The 16,979-nt window shown below is 44.3% G+C and overlaps 3 protein-coding genes across 3 annotated transcripts; all 3 read right to left on the reverse strand.

Annotated features, from left to right (window-relative positions):
- Positions 1-1,049: 1,049 nt before the first annotated feature.
- E1B28_005041 (uncharacterized protein) lies at positions 1,050-2,957 on the reverse strand (the record flags this gene model as incomplete). The annotated part of the gene is made up of 9 exons (XM_043149582.1): positions 1,050-1,093; positions 1,157-1,549; positions 1,606-1,748; positions 1,801-2,189; positions 2,244-2,314; positions 2,362-2,429; positions 2,480-2,517; positions 2,569-2,772; positions 2,826-2,957. 9 exons carry the CDS (start codon positions 2,955-2,957, stop codon positions 1,050-1,052), a joined length of 1,482 nt encoding a protein of 493 aa, XP_043014188.1.
- Positions 2,958-10,528: 7,571 nt separating this feature from the next.
- E1B28_005042 (uncharacterized protein) lies at positions 10,529-11,482 on the reverse strand (the record flags this gene model as incomplete). Its single annotated transcript, XM_043149583.1, has 1 exon — positions 10,529-11,482. The coding sequence occupies one exon, from the start codon at positions 11,480-11,482 to the stop codon at positions 10,529-10,531; it is 954 nt and encodes a 317-aa protein (XP_043014189.1).
- Positions 11,483-11,814: 332 nt separating this feature from the next.
- E1B28_005043 (uncharacterized protein) lies at positions 11,815-13,537 on the reverse strand (the record flags this gene model as incomplete). Its single annotated transcript, XM_043149584.1, has 3 exons — positions 11,815-12,060; positions 12,117-13,379; positions 13,433-13,537. The coding sequence occupies 3 exons, from the start codon at positions 13,535-13,537 to the stop codon at positions 11,815-11,817; spliced, it is 1,614 nt and encodes a 537-aa protein (XP_043014190.1).
- Positions 13,538-16,979: the final 3,442 nt, after the last annotated feature.

Raw genomic sequence — 16,979 nt, forward strand, 5'->3', positions numbered from 1 at the left:
CTGACTCCTTATTTACTTGTATAAGAACTAACCTGTAACTTGATACATAGTAGTCGAATCAACTCTCATTATTTTCTCCTCTTGCTCAGTCCCTGATCAATCCCTGGCCCGATCCCTAACATTGTCGTTCTCCAGTATGTCTCCATGTTGTCTTCCATACGCCCCACTGAGTCCTGAGCTCTGACGAAAAAGCTCCAGATGTTTGTTAGAGCATAGACTGGAAGACTGGCCAATGCTTGAAGCTTGAATTTTCGAGTTGGGAGTAGGAGGGTGGGTCGTGAGATCTTGAGACGTGACTCTGAGCTAGAGCGCGTTATTTCCAGGGCCAGAATCAGACCTGGTACGATTACATAAGTACGAGCCATTTAGCCATTACATCAAAAGCGACCTTTTGGATGAACGAAACTGGCTGTTATTGATTAGTTTCGCGCTGGTGAAAATCTGTGAAAATTTGCCGATTGTTGGGCCGATATGTCCGAGTGCCTGTCGCCGTCACATGGTCAATTCCTCTCCGCTCTCCCTCATCTGCGTCATCTCTCCTTCTCCTTTCTCTGCAGATGATACGCATTCTACATCGAAGCCACGCTGTCAATTGAACCTTACAACTTCAATGAACTATGTATCGATTGATCGCCGAGAATTCCTGCGAATTCAAGACATTCAAGATAGTACATCATGAGCTCCCGATGAAACGCTTCCAGGTTATTTTCCATGGAATTTATGTAGATTAGGAGAGAGAGGTCGTCTAGAACCTAGATAAGACGCTCGGTATTTTCATTTGTTGAAATTAGTCGTCCTCCTAGCATGAGATGTGGATGTAATTTGCGTCGTTGCAATAACATAAAGCTGACTGCCCAACACTGGACCATTTTCCGAGTTGACCATTCCAACGCTCCGACTACATCAATGCCGCCGAAATGTTCGATTCCTCATCGGCGGCATACGTGAACGGAGCTATGAGTGCTGACCAGATTGAACCGATCGCGGCTGCCAGAGGAAAAGTCAGTGGTTGAGAACATAGTAAGGCGGGCTCACATTGACCTTGCTCCTCACTGCATGGATTTTCCGCAACATTCAACGCTTTCGGAGGGGCCTGAGAAGCCGAGGGAGCGTGAATTGTCAGACCGATACAAGGCGAAAACGAATGGAAACTCACCCGCACCCAATTCTTCAAACCTAGCTAACTGAACTTCATATATGGAATATCCGAGATATTGAGCGAAGTCGGTCGTGGTTGGATCAAATCCTCTTGCAGTCTGCCACTTGTGGATGGTTTCATACATCTTGCTAGGCCAGCGATATGTCTTACTCGGGGGGTATTCCAAGCGAGTCTGTGTCTGTCCCAGCTCGGTGGGTAAACCAAGATACTTGCAAAGATGATGTGGGATGGGTGTTTCACCATCTTCATCATAAGACCAGTTGTGGGTGGGCACAACTGAACCGTCTTCAACGGGTAGCGAATGGAGGAAGAAGTATATGGGTGGGCCTTCTGACCGTTGTAGCGAGTCTTTAATTGATCCACCCAGCCAGATGCTCGGCAGAATGAGCTCTAAAAAGATTAGCTTCAGTAGAGGATCTACAACAAATCTACAAGGCAAGACTCACTATGGGACGACGGATGGTCGTTCAACGAAATTCCGAGTCTGTTAAAGATACCCGAAGCCTGTGAGAGCCAGGCACATTCAGCATGGGCACCGAATGTATCGGAGCATAATACCAATACTGAGGGTTTGTCTGTAAGAGTGAATCTGTACGTCGATCAGCCACCAATACTCAAAATATTCATATTCCTCAATACACCTTGTTCTTCCATCTGGCATAATGACTCGGTCGGCGATGCACCCACCTCCAATCCAGGAGCTGTTCCCGACTGCAATTATGGAATCTCCCTTGCTAGAAAGGATGTAGGGTTGATTGAGAATCGGAGATTTCTCTTCTACTATCTCGGACGTGTAGTGGAGCATATCAATGATGTCTCTGTCAAATTCCTTGACCAATGGGAACCGCCGAGAGAGGTAGCGGAAGCAAACATCTTCGTCGAGAAGAAGTTCGGCGCTTGATGCCAGTGTCTCAACAGCGGCGAAACTCAATTGAAATCGAGAGCGATCGGGTCCCTCCATTCCACGAATAATAGTTCCTTGCTCGGGATCTATCCACATCTCAGAATCATTACATTTCCATATGCGCGACTGTGTAAGCTGTTGATTCAGATCGACGACACATAAACCAGACTCGATGCTTACAGCCAATGTTCGTGCATAACCTCGCCCAAACCATCCGAGACTATGCCAGAAATGGTCGAGAGGCAGAAGCTCTGCACCAATCTGTCAGCGAGAACGCAGACAACGACGGTAAACTGACCTCCATGAAATATCAGCAGAGGAACACTCGACCGGTTAATCCCGAACAGTTGCATCTTCGTTGTGTTTCTGGTATCCGTTCAGTCAATGCCCCTCCAAGACAGCACAAGCCTACGTACGTAGCTTTCGAAAACCGTTGAAAGTCTTCCTTCCATGCCTATGAGAGCTCTTTATACTCGCAACTCAAGTCAAAAACACTGGCCTCTACCTCATCCTTTTCTGGTCCACTATACGAAACTACCGTGAATCCCGAGGCCTGTTCACCACGGATTTTGGCAGCACAAATCGTTCGATCAACACGGAAGCGTCTCTCTTCCCACTGCTCCCTAATACCGACGTCCCATTGCCTTGGGTAATTTTCACAATGTATATCCCGAATTCTATGTACTGCACCAAGCTTAATCCTGTAGAACTACAGACCTTCTTAACGCTTTGTCGTCGATAATGGAAACACAAAATACGTACTTCGTCGTATATCGTATGCTCTTTCTTCTGCTGAGCCATCTCTTTATAGAAATGATTTATCTGGTTTCCTGTGACCGCGTTGAATGTGCCCTGTCCAATCGATACCCCGCAGGCATCTTGGAAGAAGCTCATTGCGAAAAATATGGAAGTGGAGAGAAGTGGGGGAGACAGAAAGAAAGCTGTAAACCACATGTCAAATTTATATCCTTTAACCGCCGGACAAGAACCAGTACATGACAGGATTGATGAATATAACAAAGCGGCCTCGTGTTCGCCATGTCGAACGGTCCTTGATCGATGATCCAGTGGTCACTATATTCGTCGCATAGGTCAGGAGCTTTCGAATTCTGATCCAGTTCCTCCGTGCGTCGTAGTCGATTCATGTGAGTTGATAATTGACACCATGTTGGGTATCCGTACTCTGCACAACGCCGAACGGGTGATATGGCTGATTCGCTAAATGAAAGACTAAACATGGTTAATCCCCGTCTATATCTGAATATCAGACTACAATATACACTAACCCTCGTCCATCCAGCCTGATAAGATCCCATCCACAAGCCCTTACGACACCCAAAGACCGACGACACCTGAGCAAGACAGTACGCATTTACAACGCGCCTCAGTCAGTGGGTAGCCTGTGTCTGGGCAGGAAAAAAAAACCAGCCTCACGTGTGCGTGCTTGTTCCTACAAAAATACATCTGCGAATGCATCAGAGATGAAACATGGATGAACAGTCATATTGGCGTTGAACGTTGAACGTTGAACGGGTTTCGAGTTTCGAGTAAGTTCGGAATTGAGGGAGTTAAGGAAAGCCCGAGTCGTGAGAACATGGGACGCACCGCTGGTCCGCGCTTGTCATATACCATCTTACAATACTCACAGCAAGAAATAGAACGTAATTCACACGAGTTACGCTTTACATTACGTTACCATTATGAAAAAATTTTATTCCGTAATGGCCGTGCACTACGTTGGCACGATATTCCCATTATGTTGATAAATTTCCCAGGATCTTGCAAGAATAAAGAAAAAGGGTTATGCTAGATTTATGCTTTATTTACGGTGGGAATTATTCTTACGTTATGCTAAGCTGTGTATAAGCGTAAGGTTAGCGTAAGGTTGGTCAGAGCTATGCTTGATTTACGCTACATCCTGAGCCTGGCAGGCTCCGGCAAACCTCGGCATAGCCAGGTAATTTGTAAAATATATTAATAATTATATTATTAAAGAAGGCTGTTTTTTTTTTTTTTTTTTTTTTTTTTTTTGTGGAGCGTTTTAACCTGGCCTATGGGAACTCTTCAACCTGGTGGACTTCCACAGATGACTAGCACCCCCGACTGCCAGCAGTCAGACTGCCTAAGGCGGTGCTTCTGTCCCGCATAATTTGGCAGGGATACGAGACCCCGCACTGGACCAACTACCACCTGGAGGAATGCACAGCTGCACTTGACACGTGTAGGTGTCATTTGTGTGGGGCTTCAGGATCATTGTCTCACGGCCCCGCCTATCATTGACTCACCCAATACCCACTAAACCCCCAGTCTCCCTGGGATTAAACCCGCAGAGATCGTCCTCGATATCGAATATTTTCTTCCAGGTTTCGACCACTTTGTATCTTGGAATCGACTTCTTACCGTATTTCAAACGGTCGGTGAGTAAGAAGTCCAGTCTTGCCCTGAGCAATATCGCAAATGACCATTTGTTTTTTATTTTGGCTAGCGATGTTTCGTCGTTTCCGCTGATAACTCTTTTGTTTCTTAGCTTCCAGATCACAAATGCTGATTCGGAGACCATAATTTGATAGAGGCGGGATGCACCGAGTTGGGGTTTGCCCTCTTCGTTTGTTAGGGTTAAGTTGCAGCACGCTAGGATCGTTCCTAACATGGGTTTTTGCCAAGGTGAGTCCATCCTCTCTTCCCATAAATTTTTTGCTAAGTCCCAGATTTGTTTGCATCCGGGGGCCTCACAGTCGAATAGTATATGCTCCATTGATTCTGTAACGTCGCACGCGTCACATGTTGCCCTATAGGAATAATTTGGGATGTCTTTCCAGAACTCGCCAACTCTGTAGCCTCCGTGCATACTCATGAAGATGAAGTTGCGAATTTTCCTCGTGACGTTTTTAGACTTTTTGATGTTTCTCCAGATATGCTTTGGGGACAGGTTTTTGTGTGAGGAAGTTTGAACAGCGTGCATGGCCTTTTTCATGTTCTGTTCCGTTGCCCTTCTGTTTAGAGCTTTTTGGTATGTTTTTGTTTTCGCCTTCGTTAGCTTAATGGCTTTGTATGCCATTGCTTGTGTCACGCAGTTGAGTTTTGCTCCTGTGATTTTTAGTGGGGGTGGTAATAACGCTGTGTAACACCACTAAATATGGCTAGTAAACACACCTCAAACACGAAGTGCGCAAACCAAAACCACACCAAGAAGAGTATACACAAGTGTAAGGGGTGGAGGTCGGTATTCTTAAGGCTTTAGTTTTCACTAAGAGGCACCAAGAAAGATAGAATATGGGGGGTCTTCGGTTTTATAGAAGTTTCAATCAAGGTTCTTTCACTACAAGAGTGACAATATGATTCACAAATCCCAAAATTTGATATCTGACTTTTCAACAAAGCTTTTACAAGTCTTCGCCAAAGTTCGGTTTCAAGTTCAATATCCAAACTAGACAATAGCAATCCAAATTCAATATCCAAACTAGACAATAGCAATCCAAATTCAATATAAGTCCAAATTGACTTCAATATCCAGAGTTCAATTCCAAGACAATATGCCAATACCAAATTCAATTGCAATAATCTAATCTATCCTTCCAAACACAGAACACCAACTTCAGTGAAAACTGGGGCAAAGGTCAAATCTCGAGCGAATCCTAGTAGGTGAACTGCGTCTCCTCTCATAGGTTGCTGGGGAAAATCCCTCTTTCCTGCCCTCCTTATATACAGTTTTTCTAATAGATAATAGTAAAAGTCCAAAATGTGTGTGAAACTGGTAAATAATAATGAAATCCCTTTCAGTCGAACAGAAACTCGCTTAATCGGGTATAATACAAGAGTTTTATGTGCTGAAGTGCCCAATCGAATATTAAACTGAATATCTGTTCCTTGTTTCCTGGTTGCGATGTAGGGACTTGACTTCGCCGAAGTACCCGACATATCCGCATTCTCCTGTTTTTCCTAGGGAACGAGTCCCTGTTTCAGGCGTATCCATTCTTCCTGTTCCTGTTCTATTCCTTTTTGGAGAAGATCTAGCCTCGATCCTAGGCCCTGTCCCCAAGGTTTCCCTCTTGCAATCAAATAACACGTGCACTTCGCTGAAGTCCGTGTTTCCTTGGTTTTCTGAGAAATTCCTATTCTTTCTGTTTTCCGTTCGTGAGAATCGGATGTTCCTTCCTTTATCCTTGTTTGGATTTCTATATCCGAGAATTCCAATATCCGAGCAGTCCAACCAGACCTCGTTGAAGTTTCAATAAAGTGTATAATAAAATCCCTATGTTCGCTATGAGCATTCCAGGAGTAAGAGGAGGCCTTCCAATAAAAGAACGAAGGTTTTTAAACGGCTGCTTCCTGAAGTTCGTACAGTTTTCTGAACTTCAGCGAAGTCTCTCATCTTTCCTAATTTTGTACATTTTGTACAGATAAAGTCTCTTGTAGAGGCTCATGCTTTAACTAGAAGTGCAGGCTCACTCTAGTCCTATTAATCCCATAATTTATAACTCATAAGTGTTAAAATTGTATAAATATGCATCTTTAAGGTCTTTTCCGATTTATATCGCGATAGCGGGATGGTCATATCGATGTCATCTGCTTCGATCTTTTGCCTGCCTTCGTCTACTAGTGTGTCCGCTATTTCATTCCCTTCGATGCTGGAGTGTCCTTTTACCCACTCGAAGGTCGTTACGTCTTTTTGACTTCGTAACCTGGCTGCTGTAACTCGGAGGATGTCGGAGTTCTCTATATTTATGAAGCCTTGATTTTCCCATTTTTTTAGGTGTTTTGTGTAACCATCTACGATGTACCGGGAGTCGCTTTTGATGTGCAGTTCTCCTGGACCAGGGGAGTGTTCTACCGCTTCTTTAACTGCTAGGACTTCTCCTACTTGGTTGGATGGGTTTAGGTCCGCGGGTACTTTTATTGCTCGATTTCTGGCGTTGTTTGTGCCAAACCAGATCCTGGACCCGGCTGATGCTGAAATAGAGCCGTTATTTATGCATGAACCATCCGTGAAAGTTATCAAGGGTTCTGTCTGGGTGAGTGGATGGAATTCGGTGTGTCGGGTACGTCCTCACAGCATACTGTTTCAGTGAAAATCCTAAAGGCATCCGCTAGAGAGCCTTTTGTGGTGATTGATGGGTCAAAGAGGATTTCGTCTCCCTCTGTGATGTGTCTCGTCTTGTCATCGTTCTCAAAATCTTCAGGTTGACGCTTAGTCGGGTTCCATTTATCTGGGAGTGCGTCTAGTAGTTCCTTTGCCCTCTCGAAGCAGAGGTGTGGGTGTGCGCAGCCAATTGCACTTCTTGCTCATTTGCAGGCCCTACATCCACAGTCCTTTCTACGCTTGTGTCGGGGTCATTGTAGTTTGCGGGCGAGTGTCTCCGCATCACCTACGGTTTTTATGCCATGAAAAAGTTTCAGGCATTGTGTGGATTTTCCCCGGTTGTATAATGTTCTCGTGGCTGTAGATTTGATGTGATACCAGATGGGCATTTGGTGTATGATTTCTCTGGAGAAGGCAAGCCCTTCTAATTGTGTACCGTACTTTTTCCCGGTTTTCACCATATCTGACAGATCTCGTGGAAGTTTGTTTGCACTAACATCCCAACTTTGTAGGAATGGGTTTACTTTGGGATAGACGTTCAGTTCGGCTAGTGGAGTGTTCAGCGCCATTATTTGGTCCACGACGTATGCCCATAGTGGTCTTGTTTCGTCGATTTTCAGGTATGATGTTAACCATGTGATACTTATTGCTTCATTCCTAGATGCAATGTCCAGTACATTTTTCCCCCCTTCTTCATGGGGTTGTGCGAGGGGTTCCTTGTTTATGGATCTTGCTGATCTTCCGCCCCACATAAAATCATATATGCATCGCTGCAGTCTCGTCTCAATCTCTTTTGGGGTTCCTTGGACTTTGGCCAGGTACTGTGTCATCCCTCCGACAATCATCTGGATTATGAGCCTGCGACCTTCGAAAGTTGGGTGGCCTTTTTCCCATCTGTTTAGCGCCATATCAATCTTTTCCAGTGTCTTCGTCCATTGGGCTGCTTCGTCTATATTGTTCCCAATCCACGCACCAAGGATTCGGGTGGCTTCACCATCATTTTTAACTTTTGCATGTTCGGGGAATTTATTCCCATTGGTGGAACCACAGGTTGTTCTGTTCTCGATAACTGTTTTCCTGTATGTTGGGTTACCGTATGGTATGACTTCTGTCTTATTCATATTAAATTTTGCCCCAGCGGCGACACACCATTTCTTTGTTAGGTGTTCAAGGTCGTTCCAGTCATCTTCGTCCGATAGATATACCGTTGTGTCATCGGCAAAGAGGGTAGCTACTAGTCGCTCGTTGTGGTTCGGGATTTTGAACCCTTTGATGTCGGAGGAGCGTAGCGATTGAGCGAGGGGTTCGATGGCGAGGTCAAAGATTAGACATGAGAGGGGGTCGCCTTGGCGTACTCCCCTTACTACTTTGAAGGATGTTTCGCTCAGATTTCCATTTATCATTACGAAGGTATGAGCATCTTCGTACAGGGATCAGATGGTGTGTATGAATTCTTTTGGTATGTTAAAGGCAGCCAATGTTTCCCATAGGTAGTCGTGTTCTACTCGATCATATGCCTTTTCTTGGTCTAATGCAACTATCACTCCATTTTCGTCTGTCATTTCGGCGAGTTCAATTACTCATTTGGTTAGCCAGATTTGGTCATAAATGTGTCTCCCGGGAACAAAGCCTGCTTGGGATGGGTGTATAAGTTTTGGTGCAACTTTTGCGAGTTTTATAGTGAGTGCTTTTGTGAAAATTTTATAGTCTGTATTTAGCAGTGATATGGGTCTGTAATTTGACACTTCGGCATGGTCACCCTTTTTATAAAGTGGGCACATCCAGCTTTCGCAGAAAGTTGTGCCTTTCAGTTTGCCAAAAGTTTCGATGTCATTGTATAGGATGGTAAGCGCCTTGATGATGTCAAAGGCTGGTTTGTCGTCTCCTTTGTCTCTCTTGTACTGATTGTTGAGTAGTTTCCAGATTTCACTGGGGATGCCATCGAGTCCTGGCGCTTTGCCATTTGCTAAGAGGTTGATGGCATTTTCTACGTCGTCGTATGTTACTTGTTGTGCTAGTTCCTCGGCTTCATCTTCTGTAAGTCTGGCCTCCAGTCCTTCCAGGACATCTTGAATATATTCTTTTCGCGTTTTTACTTCTGCTGGGGTCACTTTTCAGTCAAGGAATTGAATGTTATTGTGATAGTCTCGTGCCATGTTGGCCGTTTTTTGGGATTTTGTTTCGTAAGTAGGTGCATAAGTGTCATCCGAGTTGTCTAGATTTTGGTCGCTTTTTATGAGGCGCCGTATAATTTCTTTGGGCGCCTTGGGGCGGTTTATCATAGACCAGTATTTACCAATCACCTCTGCTTCAATTTGGTTTCGTGCTCTCCCACTGTCCCTGGCACGTTGGTGGCATTTCGTCTCCAAGTACGTGAGTGTTCTGTGAGTAGAGCCATTGATATTGCTCGTTCCATTTCATCGATCGTCAGGTCATTTACCATGATTTCAAGCTTATTTTCGATACTTGCTATGTCTTTATCGATTTTCGGGATGACAACTTTTGCCCTTTCTCTTGCTTTAGAGATTATGCTTTTCTTGAAATCCTCCCACAGCAGCTGCGGGTTGTGGGTGTCCGATCTATCATTCTCTGATTTACATTCAGTCATCTCTTGAATGAGTTTTATGCCTTCGTCGTGTATGAAGGATTCTAATTTCTTATCTTGATTTAGGTTTTCGGGCCACCTCCATCTCCCGTTGCCTGTTTCCGGGGCGTCTTCACAAGTTATCTTCACAGTGACCATTTTGTGGTCAGTTGGAATACCTACCGGCATCATTCCCCATTCATATGACTGGGTGAATTTATTTTCTTTGATATATATGCGGTCAATTCTCGACTGGGATCCGCTTGACTTTTGGTAGTAGCTGTAGGCTAGTGTTGTTGGGTAGGTGGCTCTCCAGCCATCTATTAAGTTCAGGTTTGATTTGAGTTCATCCAGTGCATCAACTGGACTGTGTGGGTCACTCCTCATTGGGAGACGGTCAATAGGGTCTTCTACAATGTTTGTGTCTCCGGCCAGAAAGTCTGGTCGTGGAGCTCGCCGGTTGTTTTCAAAAAAGGAGTTTATGTCCTCCCATAGTTTGCGGTTTTCCTGGGGGTCATTTGGGGCATAGATTCCTAGAATTACAATTTTCTCCCCATTATGCCAATTTAATCTTATGAGTAAAGCATGGCCGGGCACTATGTCCCAAGTTTCAATGTGTTCAGTGTCAATATATTGGTGGTGTAGTACGATTGCTACACCTTTGGCATTACTGTTGTCTAGCAGACTCGAGTATACAACATGCAAGTTCTTGGAGTATATATTATCGAGGTTTGCATGCCTTTCCTCGTTTAGGTGAGCTTCTCCAATAATGAGGATGCCCACTCGCTTTTTCCGCATCACTCAGTTTACATGCCACCATTTGTTATGTGGATCATTGAAATTCGTACTGCCTAGTCCTCTGATATTTAAGGCCCCGATTTTGACCCAAGCTTTGGTATTTTTCTTGGGTTTGGTAGGTTGGTCTATGGTGGCCGTTTGATGTGGGGGATTTTCTCTTTGTGTTCGAGGAGGTTCCAGTAAGTCCTCCGGGTCTACCTCAAATTCGTTCAGGAGATCCTCAATTTCCCGAAGTAATTGGAGGTCTCTGTCAAAGTCTTGTGTGAGTTGAGGGGCGAATAGTTCAGATCTGGTTGCAGGATGTAGCGGCCCTTCATCTGGGGTTTGTGGGTAAGATTCGCTGGTGTCTCCACTAGTGGAGGCAGCTGACTGTTCATTATGAATGGGTTGTGTTCTGGGCACATCGCCGTTTGAAACATTTGCGGATGTGGGCAGACACTGACGGACTGCATGCGACTGACGCGCATCTTGGTTTGAGACAACCGTTGGCAGACACTGACGGACTGCATGCGACTGACGCGCATTTTGGTCTGGTATGACCGTTTGCCGCTGCTGACGAGCTGGCTGTGCAGGATGCACATTTATCTCGCTCCCTGACGGGAGCAAGATGGGGCCCCCTACTGGTTGGGAGCCTTCATCGGTGTTCGTGTGGTAGTCGGGGGCGGAACTATCACCACCTCTGGATCCAATATTTGTACCTGTAGCCGTAAAACCATTAGTGTTAACCGTGTTCTCACTCCCCATAGGGGAGGAGATGAGATCCCCTACTCGTCGAGATCCTTCCTCGATGGGACGGTAGCCGGTGGCGGAGCTATCACCACCTCCAGATCCAACATTTATGCCTGTGTCCGAAAAACCGTCAGTGCTTACCGTGTTTTGTCTTAATCTTAATCTTAGTCTTGAGTGTGTAGTCACAGGGGTGGGCAGGCCACCAGCCTTGCGAGGGCTGGTGGTCATATGCCTAATGCATGCTGCTCGTTAGTGGGGACTGAGGGTCTGGGGTCAGTGGGCATGTCAGAGCTCAAGGCGACATGCAGATGCCTTTGGCAGTAGGTAGTGTAGAGATAGTCATGCGTTACCTACACACACCATACATCCTGTCCAATACTGCACCACTAGTATTGTCAGTAAATTCTGTACAGTGGTCAGGAGTTTTGGGAGGGACCATTATTCACGCTTACAGTCCCAGAACTGGAAGGGGTGGGTGAAGAGGTCTATAATTCGTAGGGTAGGTTAGGTGGGTGGTACAGTTCCGTGTATAGGTACTGGGTTAGAGGAGGGCATACAGCCTAAAATTTTCTCCCTCGCCTGCCGGCTCTCCCTCTCCCTCTGTTCCTGTTGTCGGGTGTTGGCTGGGTACGGCTGAGTTTCTTGTCCTCCTTCTCCAGAAACTCTTCGCTTTCCCAACCCGACGCCTGTTCAACATTGTCCTTCTGGTTACATGGGCGGTCGATGATCTTCTTCCATGCTTCTGCAGCAGAGCAGTTCTTGTTTTCGATTTTGTCGATGAGGCTGGTACCTCCTGACTTTGGACCCTTGTAATCGTCCAGGGAGATGAAGGTACAGTTATGGAGAAGGTGGTTGTCGAGACCGCAGTTCGTGCATCGGATGGTCTTCGGTTTTTATATGCCTCCCATAGGGTGAAGAGGTACGGTCCCCCAAGATAGTCCTTGTTTCGGACGATGTCACGGAGCATGTGCCAGTGCTGATAGTTGTCAGTGCAGGGGCACATTGACACAAGCCATCTTTTCTTCCCTCCATTGTCGCAGGATGTGAAGCGAGCGTCAATCGATAGGAGCTGTTCGAAGACCCTTTCATCCAAGGAGCGGGTGTCGTTTGGCATTGCAATGTTGGTCTCATTACGAAATTTCTCATCCTTGATGAGAGAAGTATACATCCCATACCTAAAGAGATCACGCATACGGTCTGTACCGTCGTCGGGGAATTGTTGGCACTCATACACTCCAACGATCCATGAGAATTGGGTGTCTGCGACACGGATCATGTGGAAAGCGAGGGTTTCGTCGTAGATGAGGGTTTGGATGGAAGCGAGGGCTCTGGAGAAGTCTTCGTTGTCGGTGGTTACAAAACCGAAACATGATGGGCCATACTTGTTTCTAGCGGCTATCCTGTGGTCGCGTGCATATGGTCTAATGATGTGTACATTTTCGACGGGGATGAGGTTCTGGATTTTCGAGGCGACTGTAGCACTCAAGATATTCGGAGCCGCCTCGAAGAGTTGGCTGCCACCGCCAAAGAAGAATATTGCGAGTGTCGAGGGATCGTCTAACTTGAGGTAAGCTAGTTGGGAGGGTGGGATGTTTTTCATCAACTGTTCCTTTGCCACGACAAATCTGGGGAAGTTTCCAGTGTTCAGCATGGCGCCGCTGAGGCCCTCAAGTTTGATGTTATCCGGGAGGTTGTTAAGGGAGAGAGCAGGAGTATTGCGGTATGGGAACTCCTGGGCTTTGAAAGGAGGGATACTTGTAAAGTCCTCGAGGGACAGGATTGGTCTCGGGGTCGACTGGCTTTGTGCTGTTCCATCTAGCATATTGTAGTCTCCTGGCTTTGAGGGAGCAGGGGGGCCTTGGGTTAGTTTTTGTGGGTTATTTGGCATGTGCGTTGGGGTGTTGTCCCTATTTGGTGTGTATGGAGCTAGAACAAGGCTGGACGTTGGTGTCGGGCTAGCTCTTGATCTGGCTGGAGAGTTTTCGTCCTCTTGGTTTCTAGATGATGGTCCCTTCCGATGGCTAGGAGTATCTGGAGCACTGTACTGTCTGTTTTGACCACCACCAATGGTTCGGCGTTTTTTGTTGGCACCTGAAGTCGGGTTAATGAGTGGATTTTTGGTGGACTGTTTGTTTAACGTTGTCAAATTCAGGTAGTGTGTGATAAGTTACGACGTACGTGCTCCCTTCCAGTCCTTGGAGGGGTTCTTTCTTCAGTTTGTTGAGATGGGTGATGTATACATTCGTCGACGTCTGACTCGCAGTTGTCACAGAACAGAGTCATGGAGGTTGTCAGGTTGGGGCGTGTTGATGCTCTTCCGGTTTCCTCCGACTTTAGTTTTGTTACTCATCCTGCATTTATGCTTTTTGTCTAGGCCTAATTTGGTTTGACCAGGCTGTGTATTTTCTGGTATGTGTTAAGGATAGAATATGGGTATTTAGAGTCGAAAAAAAGAGTCTTCGACTACTCGACGATAGCGAGCGGGGAAGACTAACGCAACCCTGGATAGGACCGTCCATTCCTCATCGAAAATGAGGTCCACCTGGTGACAATTTAAAAGGGTGGGGGGAGTACTCTAACGATACTCCAGTGCACTAACGGCACTTTCAGCGCACTAACGACGCTGGGGGGCTCAATACCTAGCCAGCGCATGAATTGATGGTGGTGGTTTGATGTCACGTTCCCCCAAGGCTGTTTTTTTTTCTTTTGTGTTTTTATGGTTCTGTGGGGTGGCCATATGACTGATATGCTTTCTTTCTATGGTAATAACAAAAATTGTTTTTTCCACGGCTTAGCAAGCCTTTAATCTTTATGCGGGGTCAACAGGTCAACAGGTCATGCTATGGGTGATGGAAAATAACCAAAAAATCAGGAAATTTCCCAAATAGTTGTAGAAGCATGGTCTATAAATTATTCACACTTAATTTTACCAGGAATATGGTCAGAATAATGGAAAACTGCAAATATAGATAAATATAGTACTTTTAACATGGTTATTTCTAACTATATATACACCAGACTTTGTAGATAGGTAGGGGTGAATAAAAGGAGCATGAGAACATGCCATTTAATATCATTTGGATGTGTTGTTATAAAGTTATTAATAAAATACTGTTAAATAAACAGCTGGTGTCTCACAGACTGCAATATGAACCAATGGCTTAGATATTCTGGAGGTTCAATACTCTAACATACTACTAACCATTTTGCAGAAGTGCATGAATGTGGCAATACCTCCTGTATCACAGTGTATTATTTCCAGGGATTTAGTATTTTTTTGTCAAGAGGGTCAGCTGTCACTCCTAAGGTCTGGAAATAGGTTGGTAGGCTGGTAACAATATCTAGAACATACTTTTAAACTCCCTATGATTCAATATTTGTTCTGGCTTAAACATTCAATATTTCCTCTATTTCGATATACAGTAAATGATTTTATTAATATTAAATCACAGAGATGTTGAAAATTAAATCAAGGATTCAAACTAAAAATATAATCCTACCCATATGTATTATTCATGCCATCTACCATACTAAAAAAGTGGTGGATAGGCTCAGATTTCCAGCAAGAAAGAAGGTTACAAGGGACAAACACTTCTATAGTTTGTTTTAGATCATTCCAGAACAAACAGCTGTATTGTATATATTTATATGTTGTTCTCACCATACTGGTCCAAGATGCAGTCTGAGACTATCTCACTCATGAACTTTGTTTAGCATAAATAGTTGAGTGGTGAATATTTATACAAAAGGCTGTTGTCACAGGGGTAATATAATATAACTGTCATGGTCCCTACTTATATGTAAAGCGATAGATACATAGGCCCTGACATGAGCACGAGGGTTTAGGTTTAATACCAATATGAACTGATAAAGGGAACCCAACAGTGTACAACAGTGGACTAACCTGTGAATGAATGTGACCTGACAGTGTAGGAGAGTGAATCAACTGTGAAGGACAGTGAACTGACTGTAAACATATGAATGTGAGGGAATGTGAACTAATAGTGTAGAACAGTGAATTGACTGTGAAGGATAAATGTGAATGAATATGAACTGACTATAAATAAATAAGAACCAGCAGTATAGAACAGTGAATTGACCATGAATGAAGGCATGTGAGTGAATGTATACTGAACATAAACAAATATGAACCAATGGTTTTTAAAACATTGAATTGATTGTGAATGAAGGCATCTGAGTGAATGTAAACTGAACATAAACAAACATGAACCAACAGTTTAAAACACTGAATTGACTGTCAACAGATGAACGTGAATGAAGGTGGAATGACTGTGAACAAATGTGAACCAGCAGTTTAGAACAGTGAATTGACTGCAAACAGACGAACGTGATTGAATGTGGAATGACTTTAAACAAATGTGAACCAGCAGTTTAGAACATTGAATTGACTGTGAACAGATGACCGTGAATGAATGTGGAATGACTTTAAACAAATGTGAACCAACAGTTTAGAACATTGAATTGACTGTGAACAGATGAATGCGAATGAATGTGGAATGACTTTAAACAAATGTGAACCAACAGTTTAGAAAATTGAATTGAGTGTGAACAGACGATCATGATTGAATGTGCAATGACTGTAAACAAATGTGAACCAGCAGTTTAGAACATTGAATTGACTGTGAACAGATGACCGCGAATGAATGTGGAATGACTTTAAACAAATGTGAACCAACAGTTTAGAACAGTGAATTGACTGCGAACAGACAAATGCGAATGAATGTGGAATGACTTTAAACAAATGTGAACCAGCAGTTTAGAACAGTGAATTGACTGTGAACAGACGATCATGATTGAATGTGCAATGACTGTAAACAAATGTGAACCAGCAGTTTAGAACAGTGAATTGACTGTGAACAGGTGAATGCAAATGAATGTGCAATGATTTTAAACAAATGTGAACCAACAGTTTAGAACAGTGAATTGACTGTGAACAGATGAACATAATTGAACGTGCAATGACTGTAAACAAATGTGAACCAGCAGTTTAGAACAGTGAATTGACTGTGAACAGATGAACGCAAATAAATGTGGAATGACTGTAAACAAAGAAGAACCAACAGTAGGTAGGCTCAAAGTTAAAACTTGTTTTTTGTTAACTCATTAACTTGTTAAGTATGACAGTAATGGGCAAAGGATACCATTCAAGAATCAACCTAATATCAGAGCTATGGAAGTAGCACCAACACCAAATCAACTCTAAAACTGTTGAAAGTACTTCATACTGTCCTACTGGTGGTTACCGTGCGCTCGTAGTCGGAGCGCCCTGTGCTCACGTTTCCTCCGTCTCCATTCCACACTCCTAGTCCACACTCCTATTTTTTGTTTACTTCCGCCTTCGATCCCGCTTATATACTTTACTTGTTCCTCGGGGTCACCTCAGTTGTCGTTTACGCACTGAGGTGAGCCCCACAGTTTCTGTTACTCTTTTTCTCTCTTTTACTTATTCTCTTGTTTAGTCTATTTCTTAACAGGTAGTTTATATTGAATTAGTTGTTGTTTACGCACTGAGTCCATTTCTTAACAGATTATGAGACCTGTGTTCAAATAGGAGAGAATAACGAATACTCAGCGTACAAGATACAAGTACACCCTGAACTTAAGATGTCATCTTCCGTCACCCCAGCAGTCCCCACATTCGACACAGAAAAATGTTTGGATGGCTGAAAGAATTGCGCCGTCTTTAAGCGAGAGGTAGTCCTCC

Source organism: Marasmius oreades, chromosome 2 (genome assembly GCF_018924745.1).
Source record: "Marasmius oreades isolate 03SP1 chromosome 2, whole genome shotgun sequence".
Lineage (NCBI taxonomy): Eukaryota > Fungi > Basidiomycota > Agaricomycetes > Agaricales > Marasmiaceae > Marasmius > Marasmius oreades.